We start from the raw sequence: 18,595 nt of genomic DNA on the forward strand, positions 1-18,595 counted from the left end.
TACTTTGAACCAGACTGGAGGAGCAGACAGAGCTGTGATGAAGAGGAGCTGGAGGAAGATGCTCTGAGCTGAATGCTTCATCACTTCCAAACTGATCGTTTCTCTTTGCTTTTATTTAGAAACAGTTCTGCAGCTGAAACCTGCAGAGAGTTGGACCGACCGCCGATCTGCTGATGGTTTCCGAGGGGAAACGTTCCCGTCATGCCTCGCTCTGAGCCCAGGCCGACTGATGGAGAGCTGGACTGCAGCTCGACTCCGCCCTCTGCGGCCGGAAACAGTTACTGCAGGTTGTAGACTTCAGACCTGAACATGTTTATTATAATATGCAATATAAAAGCTAAAGGCAAGTATTAAGAGGGATTATTGCTGCTGGGTTTGGATATTACTATTTTACTGTCTGACATAAAATCAGTGAAAACTTTTCCAACAGTATTCCTGTTTACTCAGTGATCAATTCTTTCACATTCAAAGTCTGATTTTCACCCTTCATATTCTACAGGGTTAATTACAGCAGTATTGTCATTTTCAGGAAGTTTTATAGCGTAATGAAATAACTATGTTACCTTCAGTAGTTATGAAAATACTACATGTTAAATATGACTTGAATGAAATATTACTTTCTAATGTAGCTCCTTGAAATTGGGCCTCTGTCTCTTTAAAAACTCCTGCTCTTTCTGAAGCTCCGCCTCCAGGAAGTCATCCCAAAATGGCTCCTCTGTTAACCCTTTGACGACTGAGAAGTAGCTCCAATGAGCAGTTCCACCAGCTGTTTGCTAATTTCTGCTGACTAGTCTGAAGGAGTTGCAAAACAGGCTCATCATCGCCACCTGCTGGCCTGGAGTATGAAACGGACAGCTGCCCAGTGAAGGCTGTACACCTCAACTTTACTTCTTCTTATTTTATTAAACAATCTGAAATATATTTAGTAAACTTTAACATGCTGTATTTTTCTCATTGACTGGAATAAAATCTGATTCTACAGGAAGTTGCATAATGAAAAGCTGTCATGAAAACCGCATCGCTGCTCCTCTTCCTCTGCAGAAGATGACTCAGTGTTTGGGGTTTTTGGGAACAGACGTCTTGATTGATGGCCGCCGGTTTATTTCCGGCTCTTTGTGACTCCTGCCTCGTCAGCTGTACTACGCCAGGCCCCTGCTGAGCTGTCAAAGCCTCCTGCACTGAAAACTGAGCTTTCTCTGCTGCACATCCAACATCCAGGCGCAAACATCCCCAAGTCAAAGTTTCCAGCTCTAACGGTTTTTAACAGCTCTTTACTGTTTGGACGGTTATTTAACACTTCCCGCCTCGTTCCCTTCAGCCAGTTAGATACAGACAGAATTACAGTTTTTAATTCTGTCTGTACTGTAAATGTTTTCATATTTAACTGAAATTGATAACAGAACCGCAGTGAAAAGCATAAATACTGTAAATGCTCTGTTAGTGAAAACTGTGGTGGATTTGCTCAGTATTGCAGTGAAGACGTCAGAACGACAGATTTTAAAATCTTGATTTGAACATCAGATTATTTTGAGATTTAAAAAAAGTCCTGGTTGTAGATGTGCTGCTGTACTTGGACTCAGTCTTTATGTAACAGTTAGAACCAGTTATCTGGTTCTAACTGGTTCCAACTGGATCTAACTGGTTCTAATTGAATCTAATTGATTCTGATTTACTCTAGCTGGTCCTAACTGATTCTAACTGGTCCTAACTGGTTCTTCGGGTCTGCCGGGTCGAGTCCGGACAACATTTGGGCCGAACCTGAAGCTTGAACTGTTTCTGAACCAGAAGGTGTTTGTTTAACGTTGAATGCAGCAGGCAGGCGGAGCGGAGAAAAACTGACAGGCAGGAGAAGAGGAGACGAGTTTCCTGAAGGTTGGAGCCATTTTGTTATTTTGGGATTAAATAGTTTTTGTTTTTATTATTAAAATACTACAGTTGGCCCCTCAGTATATCCCAATTAGCAATAAATCGATTGATTGCGTTGTATGTTGAAACAAGCTCAATAATTTATCATTTTTTTCTCTTTCGACCAAAAACTGGGTGATAAAAGTTTTCAGTCGGATGTTTTGATCTTATCTAGACATTTTTTGAAGGACAATGTTGCTTCATAATTCAGTTTATTTGTTGTTTCTGTCGTTTTATTCTGGATATTTAAAATGTCTCCCAGTTGCAGTGTTAAATGTTTGTTATTATTTGAATTGATTGGTCTTTGAGACGGTGCATCCATGTGTCTTTTATTAATTTGACAGGCCTATTGAGCCCTAATCATTTGGTTATTGTGTGCAGTTTTAACAGTTACACATATATAATTATTTTTTTAAAGTGTTTTAGAACAAAATTGCAATTTATAAATAAATAATCTGAACTTTGTCTTTTTTTCTGACAGTTTGATAATCTGTCTTGAACCATTTGAAACCAGTTATTAATGTTTTAAACTGATCAAAAGTCGACATCATGTCGTTTCTCAGCCTGTGAACCTCCAGCATCAGGAAGCTTCAGGCTCAGCTGGCGACGCTTTCAGATGGAAACTGTTCTTATAAAAACTGAATTTCCTGTAAATCTTTGGCCTGTTTTGCTTTAACAACACATTTTATGTCTCTGAGTGACTCAGTGGAGCCCAGGAGACTCTGATGCTCTCCTGAACATTCACCTTGAATTTTAATGCAATAATAATCTGAGCTGAAACTCAAAGGACTGAAATCCTCACATTAGATTGAAACTATGACACAAGAAACACAAAATATATTATTTGCACTTTAGCAAAGTAATTCCTTTAACTTTTAAGGAATTAAAAGTCTTTTGTTTCATCTTTGCTAAAACTCAGATCAAACTTCATCTCAGATATCCTGAACATGCTGTTCAAAGGAACTGCAGCTCAGTCGTCGTTCCCAGGAACGAATCTGTTCAATTACACCTGAACTGGTTCCAACGAGCTGCATGAAAACATCCCCAAGCTGCAGCCAGACAATCAGCAGTCAATTCCCAGAGTAATGAGAAAACTGCGACTGTCTGAACGTTTCATTGACTTGGTCGTTTTACCGCTTAAGATCTTTGATACTGAGCTGAGGGTCGCTGCACATCACTGCCTGCTGGATGAGGCGGCTTTTCTGCTACACCTTGTTTCCTCTGTTCTTCCTGAACTGAAACAGAAATGAACAAAGAATCTTCCTCTGCAATCAGGAGGAGCTAGCAGGAGTTAGCATAGCATGGCCAACAAGCCCTAACAGCAGATTATAAAGTAAATGTAAATCTCTGACAAGCACAGATTGGACTTTGATAATTCTTTAATTATTAAAGAATTATTATTACTTTAATAATTTATTACCTCAATTAAAAATTGTGTTGTTTTATCCATAATGTATTCAGTAAATTCAGTTATTAACTGACCAGGACGTATCACACCTCAGCAACACGACAGGCAGTGGCGCCCCCAAGGGTGGGCCCCGGGGGCCATGGGCCCTCTGGAAAACTGTTGGCCACCATCAGGCAAACAGAGACATCTACTTTCAACAAGACATAAGTGTAAAACCAGATCAATTGATATATATAATCATAAAATAACAAATAAGCTGAACAGTGTTAACTCGGGTGTGATGTCATGCTGCAGCTCTGTGTCGTCCTTCAGAAAGCCAATAAATTAATGTCTTTTATTGGTTTTTAATGTGAATTATGTCAACTTCAATAAGTAAATTATTAGTGGACTCACACTGTACCTGACTGCTCTACTAAAACTTCTAAATCTGTTAATGTGTTCAGTAACCACGTGTTGCGATAAGCCCCGCCCCTTCCAGCTCCTTTTAATCCCACAGCGAGAACATGTGGATGTTTGTGCATTAGAGTAATTAAACTAGCCGTTTTTTTATTATTATTTTCCCATCAGGCCTAGAGGCGGCGGCGGCGGCGCTGCCACTCATTTGACTTCAACATGCTTGGCAGCCATCTGTGAGGCCAAAGCCTTTAATCAGCCTTAAGTCCAGCAGCAAAGGCCCTTAAGAGCTTAAAAAGCCGCACAAACGAAAAACTTTCTCACATTCACAGATCAGATGTTTTCACTCCGCTCTGGTTAATTACTGTTGGTGTCTCTGCTGACAATCATCAGTGAGGGTGGAGCTGCACCTCTGCAGCATTTATGAGGAGTTAGAAAGGAAATGATGCTAAGAGCTGCATTAACTACAAACAGCAGCGGTTAGTGACATTAACCCTTTAAATGTCTTGAAATATCCTCCATCTTGCTTACAGCATTGTTTACAACAACCAGCTCAGGTTGATGTTTACCTGAGCTGGAGGGCAACCGCCTGGGGGCGTGGCCTAAGTCCTGCAGTCTCACCTGTCCACCATTTTCTAATATACCTCTGAATGTAGAAGGAGCTAAAACATCTATTCATCCATCTGTTATGAATAAACACACCTGTTGACCTCCAGGTGTTCCCTGCCGGGCTCAGGGCCACACAGGTTGACCTTCATTTGACCCCTGAGCCCAAAGCTTCACGTTTTTTTGACCAATAAGAGGGAAGCAGAGCCAGGTGAATCTGGGACAGGAGGACAGGTCCCTGCCAGAGGACAGGTTCCTGCCAGAGGACGGGTCCCTGCAGCGCCAGAGGACAGGTTCCTGCCAGAGGACGGGTTCCTGCCAGAGGACAGGTTCCTGCCAGAGGACACCGGGGACATTCCTCCGCAGACGCACCTTGGCCAGGCTGCTATAATTAGCGCCTCTCTGGCCGCATGTTTCGGCTTGTTTGGCTCCGCCGCTGCTCTCACTTCCGTGTTGTCTGTCGCCGTGAAGCAGGAAGCGGGCGGTAATGAGTGGCAGTTGATCTGGATGTTTACCTCCAGGTATGTCGCTCTCTGCGCTGCTTTTAGCGCTAATGTCGCAGTTTAAGCTCCGCGGCGCTTCGGCGGCAGCTCGGCGACAGCCTCCCCGGACAGGAGGGGCTGTTAGCGGCGCTGGAGCTCCGTGGCAGCCCGGAGCAGGGCAGCCCGGACCCGGACAGTCTGGCTGGGCGCTAATTCTGCCTCTCGGTCCGAACAGGTGATCCAGGCTCCAGACTCTCGGAACCCGGAACCAGGCGAAGCGGAGCGGCGGCAGGAGAAGCTAATGGAGGCTAACTGACGGGGCTCGGCTGGACGGTCTGCGGTACTTTAGCTCCACGATGCCCGTCGGTAAGCGGTGTGTGGCCGGGGCTGTGGCTGTGGTGAGCGTGGGCTGTGGCCGTGGGTGAGCGTGGATACGCTGGGCTCGTGTTTGAGTGTGAAACTGCTGCGTTTATTGAGCTAATTAGCACAACAACACCAGGGTTCAAGGTAAACACTGGAGTGGTGCGTTCACGGACACCGTCTGTGTGGGATATCTGCTGTCTGACGCAGAGGTAAAGAGTGGGGTTTCCCAAACCTGGGGTCGGGGTCCCGCTCTGGGCCGTGAAGAACTAAAGCACGGGTCATTGTTAAATTAACAGTGTTAAGTTTCTGAACCATTGGATTAAATAATATGAATAATATGACATGGATGAAAATGTTGATTAACTAATCAGTAAAATATTTCCTGGTGTTTTAAACCAAAGTTATATTTCTGAAGGAAAACGCATCTAAGAACACAAAACTGTTCCTTCAGATCATTAATTTTTTTCATTGCTTATAAGCTTTTACTTTATTTTTTTTTTATTTTAGCAGCGAAGTAGTTTGCAAAAAAAAATCAACAGTTGTAAAAAAAGATCAGGAAAGAACAAATATTACACAATATACTCAACATATAACCAAAATAGTAACTATATTTTAAAATAAACAGTCAGGTAATAAGAAACTAAGATGGCAGATTTCTGAACAAAGTAATAAAAAATACAAAATGTGAAATGAAATGAACATAAAAAGGCAGAAGTCATAAAAAAACTAACGTTTTAAAGAATTTAAATGTTTACAGTAACATTAATTATATATTGAAGCCATGAAGGTCATAAAATAAATTCAAATTACAAAAAGAATGAAATAAATGATGAAGAATAAACCTGCTAACGGCAAAAAAACAAATACAAACTGAAGTAACTGGTCCTTAATCCAGAAAGTACTACTAGTGTAGTAATTACCAAAATAATGGAAATATAGCATCAAATAAAAGCCTTACAAGCAAAACAAAATGATAAATGTGAAACAAAATCGGTGAAAAAACTGCAGTTCAGACTTTAAACTTCTGATTGAAGCATTAAAATACATATTTCTTAACTATTGGCTGTGATTTGTGATGGATAAATAAAACAATATTATTTGAAACCAAAGTTCATAAAACTCTTGTTTTGTAAAGGAAGTTCATTCACTTAGAGCCATTTGGAAAACAAATGACTTCCTCAGAATTAAATGTCAGTTTCCTTTTGTCACAAACATTCAGTTCTTGTAAAAGTGACTAAAATGATTTTAAATCCAGAGAGAAACTTTGAATTCAAACAGCAGAAGCTGCAGATTGTAAAATGTTTGAGTTATGGTTAATGGCTGCTGTTACTGTGTTGCGTTTAAAATAGTCAGGAAATGGGAGTGCCTTGGGGTCAGGAAGCAGTCTGAGCTGGATGGGTTTAGAGAAGCGTTTGGAGGCTGGATCCGCGCTGCGGGACGCGCCGCGGTCTCCGAGGAAATTTAACAAATGGGTCACTACAGCAGGAGACACCAGAGAGCTTTTCATCTTCCTTTATCCTCTTTAAGAAGAGCCGAAGCTAGGAGGAGGGAAGAGGAGCCATGTTGAGGCTTTGCTTCATCCCGCAGGTTTCTGATTAAAGTGACTAAAGGGAAAAATCATTTCTGGCTGTTTTTCTGGTTCCTTCTGTCGTTTTTTATAAGAGGGAACTTAAAGGATTTGCATGTCCAAGATGGCCGCCCATCCAGGTGTTGACCTCAGCAGATGTGGTCAGATTATTTCAGCCGGTTTGGTTGGATCACAGATTGGATCAGAACCAACATCCTCAACTGGGCTTTAGGTCAATTAATTATGTCTATTTTTTAATTCTTTAACGTTTCAGCTCTAATATAAAGTTTTTTGTGCATCAATCCGGACCGGTTCAGTTCTGTTTGATGGACCGGGTTCGGTTCGATGCTGCTGACCTGTGTGCGTGTGTGTGTGTGTGCGTGTGTGTGTTATTCCCATCTCTCTGCGCTCTGACTGGAAACCAGCGGCTCTTTAATGTTTCTCCTGTTGAATCCCGACTCGGCTCCAGAAACGAGCCGAACAGGAAACCAGAACCTGGAGACAAAAACCCAACAGCAGGAGCTTCTCTCTGCAGATGGAGCATCTTTGTTTTCTGGAGGTGATATTTCAGCCTGCTGATGCCTCATGTCTCCCAGATAATCACTCCCTGTGGTAAACTGCTGATTGCATTAGTGGTAATGTGACGAGTGCAGTATTGATCGCTGATTGGTTAAAGTGGCAGCAGGAAGAAATGGAGAAGCAGAAAGTCTCTGCAGACAGAAGCCAAGAATAACTTTTGGAGTCATTGTTGGCTTTTAGGGATGAACAATATTTCAAAAGTTTATTATGATCCCAGAACTATTATCTGCAGTATCAATAACAGAGGAAATGCTTGGACTGCAGTAACTCTGAGCTGCATTAGCGTCTCTGCTGCTGTTCACGGCCGGAGACTAAACCTGAAGTTGTTTCAATGTGATAACAGCAGATTTACTAAATGTGACTTTCATGCCTGCAACCAAATGGAAATGATTATTTTTCCAAATAGTTGGCAGTCTAATAAATATAACTAGGATCATGTTGCATCAGTGTTTGCTCCTTCAGTGACGGATCGCTGCGTCCTCAGTGCACAAAGCAGCGTCATGCCAGATCCTTCCTGCCAGCAGCTTCACTGCTCCCAACAAACTCTGGTACTTATTTGGTACTTATTTTCTCTTTTTTTATGCATAAACCCACATATTAGATCTTTAAATGATCCTTTCCAGTTGCACATTTCATTAAATTTGAATATGCTATTTTTAATGACTATAGTTTCATCTTTTGTATGTTGCAAATTTGCTCACAATATGCGGTCTCTTTTTTTTCTGTTTTTATCATTTTTAACCTTTGAATCTGCATCGTTTCAAGTCCTGAGCAGGAACCTTTGTGTTTTCATGTTTCTGGTACGGCTGTAAATGTTGCACACGCGCTACATCTGCTAACACCAATGGATGACAGAGCGGCTTCCCTCTGGGGATTATTTCTGATTTAAACCGACCTGATTGGATGACGGAACAGACTAACGTTGTGCTAAAAGCAATTAGCCCATTAGTGAAGCTATGCTAGCTGAAAATAGCATCTTAATGCTAAACATGTAGCAGCTAATGCTAATATCAGCGTCCACATTTCTAAAGAAGCTCCATGAACAATCAGAGAAACTCTGGAAAGCTGAATGGATAGAAAAACATTTTGCTCCAATCTCCTGGATTAGTACATTAAAAACTACAGATATTTTATTGCTGAGCTCATATTTCTATTTGTTTAATAATTTAGCAGGAAAAAGGGGTTTGAAGTGAAGATGTGGCTTAATTTGCTGACATTTATACTTAAAATTTTGTTTAAGTCCCACCACAAAGTTGCTCCTGAATTTATAAAAATCGTTCAGTTTTAGCCTTTAGTCAGTTTTAGAAATGAAATAAATTCTTAACATTTTTACACCTGCAGATTCTCCTGCTGGCTCATGTTGAGGCTGCAGAAACGAAACACCAGAGTCATGTTTTCTGGTTCTGACTCCAGAATCGTGCAGGAGGAAGAGCAGGAGGAAGAGGAGCGTTGAGCTGGTTGCCGTCTCTCTGATTGGGTCGTTTCCTCTTCTGTGAAAAGCAGCAGAGGTTCTCCTGCGACATGCAGTGTGAGTCTCTCTGGTGTGTTTCACAGCAGGGCAGCAGAAAAGCACGTTCTGCATGTGAGGAAGAGGATAAAATCCTTTCTAAAATGCGTCTGATTTTTGGACGTTTCTCTGTGAGCTGCAGCATCCATCATGGTCTGCAGGCTCCTGAAGAGTTGATGCCTCAGTTAAGCCATTATGCAGCATCAAGTTGCTGCTGCTGTGATCAGCTGAGATGCATGATGGGATTCCTGCTGGGAGAAACTTTATTTGCTCCTTTATTGGGTCGAGGCCTTCATGTACAGAACAGAAGAGCTTTCAGTTTTTCCCCATGTTAACCTGAGGAACTCCACACTTTTCAGTTCCCTTTAACAGTGAATTAGGCTGAACTGTTTCCTCTCATGTTTCCTGGCTGATTTTGGTGCATGTGGCCTGAATGGAGCAGCTGATGCGTCCCGAACCGGATCAAACGCGGCGCGGCTTCCTGTGCTCTGAGGACGGTTCCTCCCTCAGTTGTTGCCTCTGATTAGTATTCATAGAATAAGACGGTTTGTTCTGCAAAGAAGGATTTTGTCCTAAATATAACTTCAAAGGAGCGTGGGCCTCCCTCTGTTTTCCTCCGCCGGTCGCGTCTCTGCCGCGCCGAGAGCTTTTATCTCCGTCGGCGGGTTGTGTGACGCTCAGCTTGTTGCTTTTCAGCGCTTCTATAAGGATTTTCTCTTTTCAGATGTTTGCTCAGCATCAGGCTGCAGAGACGTTGGGCTGAAATATCTGCAGCGCTGCACCTGCTGGTTTCTGCAAACACCGAACTTCTGATTATGCTAAAATAATCCGGATTGGGCTAAAATGGAGACTTCAGGTTGGATCCATCTGAGCTGGTCACTGCAGTTAATTTCTGAAACGGAAACCCTGTTGGATCGGATGCATTATGAACCTTAAGGTTTAATGGGTGGAAGGGAAATCATACACTGTAAAAACACAAAATCTTACCAAGTATTTTTGTCTGGAAACATCTTAGTACTCTAGAAATAAAACAAAACTTGTTTTAGGTCAATAATAAATTTGTTCTAGTTATAAGAGGAATAATCAACCAGTGGAAGATTTTAATTTATAATCTGGGAAAGTGGCAGATTATTGCACTTTGAACTAGTATTATTTTCTATATCAATGTTATAAAAACATTTTGCTGAAAAGTTATTTTGTTAGTTTTGTCTGATTTCAAGTCTACAGAAATATTTTCTCTAGAAACCAGACAATAAAAATACTTGGTAGTTTTTACAATGTAGCTAATCTTAATCTTTTCGATGATTGGATTATTTTCCTACTCAGTTACCTACCAACATGGCTGCCAGTTGTTAAAACCTGCCTTCAAAATAAAAGCACAGATTTCAAATGGTTGAAGTCAAACATTACAATCAGTTTTGTGTAGTTCTGTGTGTAGCCTTCTGGTCCTGATTAATTTCCTGAGTCTTTCGTCTCATAATGAAGATTAAATCCCAACAGATTAATAATCTCTGGCTGCTCAGAAACACGCAGAGCTGAATTTAAACTTCATGAACATCTGCGTTGCGTCGCTCTGAGGCGAAGACGTGGAGACCTGCCGGGCCTCTCCTGAGGAACGGAGTGGGAGCTTTTACCTTTCAGATGGAGTCAGGAGGCCTTTTGTTCGGCCGGGTTTGTTCGGCCGGGTTTGTTCGGCCGGGTTTGTTCGGCCGGGTTTGTTCGGCTCGGTTTGTTCGGCCGGGTTTGTTCGGCCGGGTTTGTTCGGCCGGGTTTGTTCGGCCGGGTTTGTTCGGCCCGGTTTGTTCGGCCGGGTTTGTTCGCCGGGTTTGTTCGGCTGCAGTGCGGCGCCATCATGTGAGGAGACGGCTGACATTTACACCCCCACGTTTCAGCTAAATGGCTGAGTTTCTGAAGCCTGTCGGTCTGACCTGTTGACATTTTCTCAGGGAAAATCCAAAGTTGTGCTTCGCCGCTCTGTGGTCAGGCTTTGCTTCCTGGTAAGCAGACGTTTTCAGGACGGGTGTGATGAACATTTAACTGCATGTTCTGGATGTTTAGAGATGAAAAGCCTTCGCTGAGGATGAATCTCTTTTCCTTGTAGAGAACGGTTGACTCCATGTCAGCCGTCAGTTCTGCTGTTTGTCCTCTTTAGGGCGTCGCTGGATGAAAGTATGAGACGCTGACCTCAAACACAGACCTGACCTCAAACACAGACCTGACCTCAAACACAGACCTGACCTCAAACACAGGCCTGACCTCTGTGCTCCGTCTCGGTTATTTGCAGCTGGGATCAAAACTCTTTAGCGATGCACATGATGTCACTGAAAGTCTGTGATTCTGCAGAGGAATCTGATACCGAAGACTAAAGAGAAATCCTCCAACCGCTAAAATCTGACGCCTCCATTTTAGTTTCCGTTTGGTGAAGACAGAAGTTGCTCTCAGTGTCTTCAGAGATTTTTGTGTCGTTTCCTTCAGTGGCTCCGGTGCAGCGCCCCCACAGGCCGGGAGGGGAACAGGCTGCTCAGAGGGTTTGGTTGGTTTTACTCGGTGTCGATGGAACAAATGTTACAACTTTGGTTTCTGCATGAAGTTCAAGACATTAGAAAAGTGGTGCCAAGTTTAGTTTTTTGTTAAATCCTCCTGACTGACGCCTGAAGAAGGAAACATAAATCCTCTTTACTCCTCTTAGGATCAACAGACTGAACCTCCTGCAGCTCAGTGCTGCTTTCTGTGGTCATTCAGAAGAGACTTTGGAGTTAAGGAAACCGTTGCTCCTGCGTTGGAGTCCCACAGGTCCAGATCTGGAGTCGATTCTCTTTACTATAAAAGTTGAAATCTTGGATTTGTGGTCGGGAAACTCTGGGTGGTTCAGGACAAGTTGACTCTAAAGATGAGGCAAACGGATCCGATCAGTCAGGATTAGACCTCCATGTCGACCCTTTCCAACCTGATACAAGCTAACGGAGCTTTTTCTCTCCAGTGACTGATGTGTAAATTCACCATAAAGCAATCTTTGCTTTTTATTCTTCTTGCTTTGTAAAAAGCATTGGCTGCAAATCTGAGGGCTGCTGGTCCAAAAGGTTTATGATAAATGACGAGTCTGGTTTACATTCTTGTTATGTGACATTGATTCAGTGAAATCAACTAAATGAAAGCGATATTGCCAACAGTCTGGTTTTGACCGGCTTACAGTAGTTGGTGCCCGCCTGGCGTCATGGCGGCGCTTCCTGGAGATGTCTCATGCTGAGGGTCAACATGTCGGAGTTTAGGAAGCTGAAATCTCCCTCAGTCTGCAGATTGAGCTACTTTATCTGGATTCCACAACCTCAAACCCAACAGAAACGCTTTGTAAAATATTCAAACTCTTCAGCTGCAGGTTGTGTCCAGTCAGGTGAACTGACAGGATCCCAGCAAACAAACCCTCCCTGCTCATCAGGGTTTGTTTCCTGTGTTTTCCTCTCAGAGGAATAATTAGAGCGTTTAGGAGCTTCGGCTGCACACGCCGGTCTCTGCAGAGCTGCCGCCGTCGGCGAGGGGAAACACAAACACCGCAAGGTCAGCGATGACTGCCGGTGTCTGAGGCAGGAGGGGGAGAGAGAGGAGAGAGGCTGGCCACAGAGACGGCAGGAGAGACGGAGGAGAGACGGAGGAGAGGAGGTCCGCCTGGGAGGCCGTTCGCTGCTTCACCTCCAACAAGATGGATTCAGAGAGCTATGAGTCCGGTAGGAGGCCGCTTCTTAATTTCTGCCTCTGGTAGACAGAGATGGAGGCCGAAGGGTCAGTGGACGAGCCGCTCTGCCCGCCATCGATCTACTCCTCCACTGAGGCCCGTTAGCCAATCAGCAAGCTGGTTCCGCCTGACTGGCGCACCTTGAGACCAATCAGAGAGGCGCGGAGGCCAGGTAGCCGTAGCGAGGAGAGACGAGCCGCTGATTGATGGTGATGATGATGATGGTCTAACTGCTGTTTCATGGCCTCCCGTCTGACTGAGGATTAACTCTAAAGGTTAAGCAGGAGAAAAACATGGCGTCTCCGTTTTGTTGTCTGAGAAAAGCAGTTTAAACTTTTAGAAAGGATCGATTTAGTCCCGTATCTAAACCCAGCGGTTTACGTTTACAGGGAGATCATCCGAACTTATCCATGTCTGGATGTTTTCAGAGGAATAAATGTGGAAACGTTTGTCTGGTAAATGAGTTGGATCTGCTGACGTAACTCATTATTTATATTTCAGTCCCATTTGGCCTGTTGGTGCTTTAATGCCTTAATGGTTTGATTTTATGTTTTTCTTTAGCTGATGAGAATTTCAAGGCGTTCTGGTCTTAAAAACATGACGAATCTGTTCTGATATTTTCCATTTATATGTGAGGAAAGTATTTCTCCCTACAGGTTCTTGAGTTTTTATGTGTAAAAGTTTCAGATCATGAACCAGAGGAATAAATACATTAGTCATTTCTATCCAGAGAGGAGTTATTCAACCAGCCAGGTTCCAGTAGTAAGTCCCTTTGAGATCCTGTAGCGTTATAAAAACAAATTCTTCGGATCGGTTTCACAGAAATTTGTGTTCAGTTGAACTGGCACAAATCAGCCGTTTGGAACATGCCAAACCCACAGGGGGCAGTATAGTGCAGAGCCACATCAACCAATCAGACTGCTTCAAAGCGGCTCCTGCTTCCTGCTGCAAAGTAAACATGGCGCCGGGAAGTTCAGATGGACGTTTGAGTTACGTTTAAATACCGAATATAAAGTTGGTAAAACAGCAGAAAGTGTTTGTTGGGAATCGGCAGGCGGACCGTTCAGCTTGTAAACAATAATTTCATTTATTATGAAATCACTCCACAGTTTTTTGTTTCCAATAGTGAATGTGATGTGGCAGAAGACGACGTCTGTAAGGGAGCAAGTGGTTTTTCCCAGGTGTGTTTGGAGCGCTGCTCCTCCTGGCGTTGATGTTTGCAGGCCAACCTGAGCATGAAGGACGGCGCCGCTGTTTGGACGCCGTCCTTCAGCTGCAGCCTGACAGATGTTTGATTGGCAGCGCGGCTGAAAACACAGGAGGTCATCTGATGCCTTTCACGCTTAATTAAGTCCCTCCCATCCGTCCCGTTAGCTCACCGAGAGTCAGACGGACAGATTTCCTTTTCTGTCTTTGGGAGACGGGCGTGTTATTCCCAAACCAAAGCTGGGTTACATGCCTGCAGAGGGAAGAACAAATAACTTATTTTTAGGATGGAAACAAAACTTGGATGTTATTTGTGCCAGAATCCTGGTTTAAAGTTAAATTGAAGAGAAGTTTGGTAGCTTTCCACATTAAATTGCTGTAAACTGAGACAACGCCGCTTCCCAGAATCCTCGGCTCCTGGAGTCGATTTTCCAGGAGGAACTTTGCAATCACTCAGTGTGTCCCGCTCATTTCATGCAGTCTGGTCTGAATTCAGCAGCTTGACGCTTCCTCAGCAGTTTCCTCTGCAGGTTTATTATGGGATGGCTTTGTTTTGACGGACCGATCCAGTCCGTCTTCCTCTGACCGTTTCTGCCTCACTGCGCGACTAGCAGACCCAGAAAGATGACTTGTGATTTAAACTCATTGATGTGATCAAAACTTAGAACAAAATTACAAACGGATGTGCCGTTGCCATGGAAGCAGAGATGTTTTTGTCCTGATTTTCTCCGTTTTGTCTTTACAAGACGGCAGGAGATGCATTTTTTATTAGTTTGTAACAAAATGGGAAAATTCAGCCCCTCACATCAGATTCTGCTCAGAGGGAAACAGATTTTTCTCTGATTCTCAAAGGAGAAATCAGAAGGAAACATGTTTTATGTTATTTATCCAACATCGTTTTGTTTTGAATATTAGTTCAGATCTGCATTTAGGTACATTTTTATGTTTCACAGAAAATCCATAATGTAAGAGAGGAGTCTCCTTGAATAAGTTTTGATTTGATGTGTTGCATTCTGATTGGTTTAATTGAGTGGAAGGAAAAACTCCAGAAAGCACCAGAATGTTTCTGATGAATAAATAATTTTTTCTCTAAAGGCTGCAGCTGTGATTACGTTAGTTATCATTTATTCTGATGTAACTGGAGGAAAAATGATCTTCCAGTGAAAAGTTGATCACAAATGATCTGCAGATGAAAAAGCTCAACCCTTTGATCTGTCAGTGGTTAATAATTGGATGCAAATGGAGATTATTGATTATTTTACAGAATCTGAAGCAGGTGAATCTGGAGCTGCTGCAGGAGGAGCTCAGATTTACAGACTGAAGATTTTTTCACCTTAATTGTTTATATTTTGTACCGTTTTGGCTTAATTATTGGTGTGAGTCCATGAATTTGCATCGTTAGCAAATTATAGATCAATATTCTCCAGTTAATTTACTAAATTAGTCGACAGTTGTTTAATAATCAGTTTGATCATTTCAGACGTTTGTTGGTTCTGCACCAGAACATGAGGATCATTTTAAAGGTTTATGTCGCTTCATCTCGTCAGGTTAGCCGCCGTTCTCCCCCCTCCCCCACCAGTTTCTGGTTGTGCTTCGGTTTATCTCCTGCCGGTCTTCAGGGTTTGTTGACCAGATCTCATTATTTCGGCTGCAGAGACTCACTGGATGGAGGGATGGAGGAGGGAGAAGTGACTTTAAATTGGTCTCATTTGTCTCTCTGCAGCCAGCCGTCCTTCTGTCCCTCCGTCTCCTGGCTCCCCGTGGGCCTCTTTTCATCCTGCCCTCCTCCTCATCCCTCCATCCATCTCCTCCTCCCTTCACCAGTTGCTCTGCCCTCATGGTGGCTGTAATTTGCCGGTCGATGGATGGCCGCTGTCGCCCCGCCTGGCTCAGCGAACGGACCGCGGCGCCTGGCTTTAGAGCGTCTGAAGGGCCGGATATCGCCGGGATCGTTATGAACCCGACCTCCCTGATCCGGAGCAGCAGAACCTGCTGGTTCTGAAGCTTCTTTACTGACCTGAGCAAATAGACATTATGAATCCAGGGAACCTGCAGAGAGGAGTTATGGTTAGAAAGTTTTTTGTTTTTCCTCTTTTTAAAGGGACAGTATCAGATATTATCCAGCCACACAGAGCCATTTTATAACATTATCAAGTTATTACATTAGCTTAAACTGTTACATAAAAGAAATATGACGTTGTGATTCAATGCCTTGAAATTGGGCCTCTGTGCCTTTAAGAAGCTCTTTCTGAAGCTCCGCCTCCAGGAAGTCATCATTAATCTTTTAGCGATGTGTTTGCCAGCGCTGCTCTGAGCGCTAGCTCCTGTTTGGAGCTCAGCAGCTCCACCAGAGGTTTGCTAATCGCTGCTAGCGAGTTTGGAGGAGCCGAGGGGAGGAGCTGCGCCTCGAAGGCGGGGCTAGGGCCACCCAGGCATCCATGGAGATTATAGGACTTCTCAAACATGCATTAATTCCTTCTTTCATCAACTGTTTGTTTTAGAAATGATCTGTTAGATTAGTGGGTGTTTTGTATTTCATTTGGAGGAACTCGGGCGTCGCGCTGTGATAACGGCACAAGTCAGTGAACAGCTTTCAGGTTGAAGTTGGTGAAAGTTTCAGAAGCGGTTGGTGTTTGCAGAAACGTGGGGTCAGGATGAGCAGCAGCAGATTTATGCTCCATCGTCTCCGTTTGCCTCAAGTGAAAACGGGAGCAGCCATTCCAGCCGAGCCGCCGGATCCATAACCGTTATTCATCCCTTCATTCGTTTGGCTTATTAACTCGCAGCTGTTTCAGATTTATTTGTGTGGACTGAATAATATAAACTCTCTCTGCCTATAAACGCTGTGACCTGTCACCTTCGTCTTAATAAAGCAGCGGGATGAGATGAGATGGTGGTGATGATGATGGTGATGATGATGGTGATGATGGTGATGATGATGGTGATGGACTGAGGCAGATTTTGGAGCCTGTTGTTTCTCTAAAGAAACGATCTCAGCTTTCATAATGTCACCAGTGGAACCAGCTGATCTCTTCCTGTTTGGATTTGTCCCACGGAAATCGTCGATCTTCATGGACGACCTGAAGTCTCCTCTCCGCCCACCGAGCCGAGCACAGAGAGGCTGTTTGGTTTCTCTGGTCCTGTTGGAGGTATTAACCAGCAGGAGGGGAGCCACGTTTAATCTTTTAGATTATGTGCCTCTGGTGGTTTGGGCTTAGATTAAAGCGCCTGGCTCCGCTGGGGGAGCTTTGCTCCAACGCTGTGCTCCAGTGTTTGTTTAAAACCGGTTTCTACCAGGAACAAGCAGCAAGTGGTTTTACTCTGGATGTGAGGAGGTTTCAGAGTTTTAGTCATTGTTTTGTTCTGGCGGTAAACCTGAAAAAATCCAAGTCAGACTCCAAAGGTTGGAGAATCAAAACCTGACAAAGATAAATTCTATTTTTTCACATAGTTTGTTTGGCTGTGAACATCAAAAACTCCCAATTAACAAATTCCTCTCGACTGTTAAGATGGAGACGTTTTGTCCTGGTTGTTGCCAATCACCGCTAAGCTGGACATGATCCCAGATCCTGTCCTGAAGACAAACATAACTTCAGGATGTGGAAACGTCACCAGGAGGTGAGGAGCTCGTTTTAAAACATGGATGGTGCTGAGCAGAAATCCAACATCTCCTGAACATGACACGTCTACAGCAAAGGCACCAATCGCCACGATTCGATTCAAAGCCAGGCTTCTTGCATCTACTGGACATTTGGATTAAAAGGTGACGTTTTGCTGTGGAGATTTGGCTACATGTTTTAATTTTGGATGTAAAAGTTAATAAACTCTACAGGTTGAGACCAGGTGCGTTTCCAGCACTGATTAAATAAAATTAACCTTCAGTAATTATTATTTACATACATAAAGGAAAAACATCTCAGTTGCTTAAAACTACTTTAAAACTTCGGTTCTAAGTAGTTCAGTCTGGTTAATTTTTTGCAGATTTTTCAGAGGTCAGGAATTAAAACTGAAGCTTTGTTACAGTCAAAACTCAAAAAGTTTGGACCCTGATCAGTCAGATATGAACGTTTGTCATCATTTGTTTATGGTTTGCATCTGATTTGCGTGGAAATCGGCCGCTCTGCGTAGAGCCGAAGCCTCTCCGGTTCCAGAGTTTCCCTTCACCTCGTGTTGGATCACATTTTCCTGTGAACAACGCGGCCGGTAACCCGAGCCGCCGCGGCCGGGCCGGCACCACCGAGCAGAGGCTCGTCTTCCGCCTCGCGCAGCGAGGTAACTCCAGGTGATCCGAGTCACACGGGCCACGGCTCGAGCCGATTGGCTGAGCCTGCCGTCCGTCACGCAGGTGAAGCCGGACCGGCAGCAGAGTCTGAAGGTGTGGCAGATAGACACATGGTCTCACCTGGGGAGGTAGAAACCAGGATCTGCATGGTTTTAGATGTTACCGTCTTCTGAAGATCTGCAGCAGAGTTACTGTCACCGTCTGCCTGAGGAGTGAAACCTTTTCCCATCATGTCGTCTCTCTGCGACGTTTTGAGGAGATACAGGCAGGTTCCTCAAACCGAGGCGGACGGAGCGTTCAACTACAACCGGGCCTCAAACAGGCGAGGATTCCTGAACGCCGGTAGGTCCATTAACCTTCAGGCAACGCACAAATTTCACTCAGGTCCTGGAAGGTTGGCGTCGTGTCGGGCGTCGTGTCGGGCGTCGTGTCGGGCGTTTCTCGGCGTCGCCTGCATCAGATGATTAAGTCATGAAGGAGGAGCTGGTTCATGTGTTCAGGGTCCTGAAGGTCACATTGGTTGAACCCAGAGTTAAAGCTTCAGATCAAGATACTTCTGCTCAACAG

The 18,595-nt window shown here is 43.9% G+C and overlaps 1 protein-coding gene across 1 annotated transcript in view; it reads left to right on the forward strand.

Annotated features, from left to right (window-relative positions):
- The first annotated feature begins 1,673 nt into the window (after nucleotides 1-1,673).
- The window catches only part of LOC129352691 (protein EFR3 homolog A-like), a 57,745-nt gene continuing 40,823 nt past the window's right edge, over nucleotides 1,674-18,595 (forward strand). Inside the window, 2 exon segments of the mRNA XM_055021804.1 lie at nucleotides 1,674-1,872; nucleotides 5,030-5,160. Of these exon segments, the coding sequence (XP_054877779.1) occupies nucleotides 5,151-5,160 (10 nt within the window). The 5' untranslated portion in view covers nucleotides 1,674-1,872; nucleotides 5,030-5,150.

Source organism: Poeciliopsis prolifica, unplaced genomic scaffold (assembly GCF_027474105.1).
Source record: "Poeciliopsis prolifica strain line A6 unplaced genomic scaffold, Auburn_PproV2 SCAFFOLD079, whole genome shotgun sequence".
NCBI classification, from domain to species: domain Eukaryota; kingdom Metazoa; phylum Chordata; class Actinopteri; order Cyprinodontiformes; family Poeciliidae; genus Poeciliopsis; species Poeciliopsis prolifica.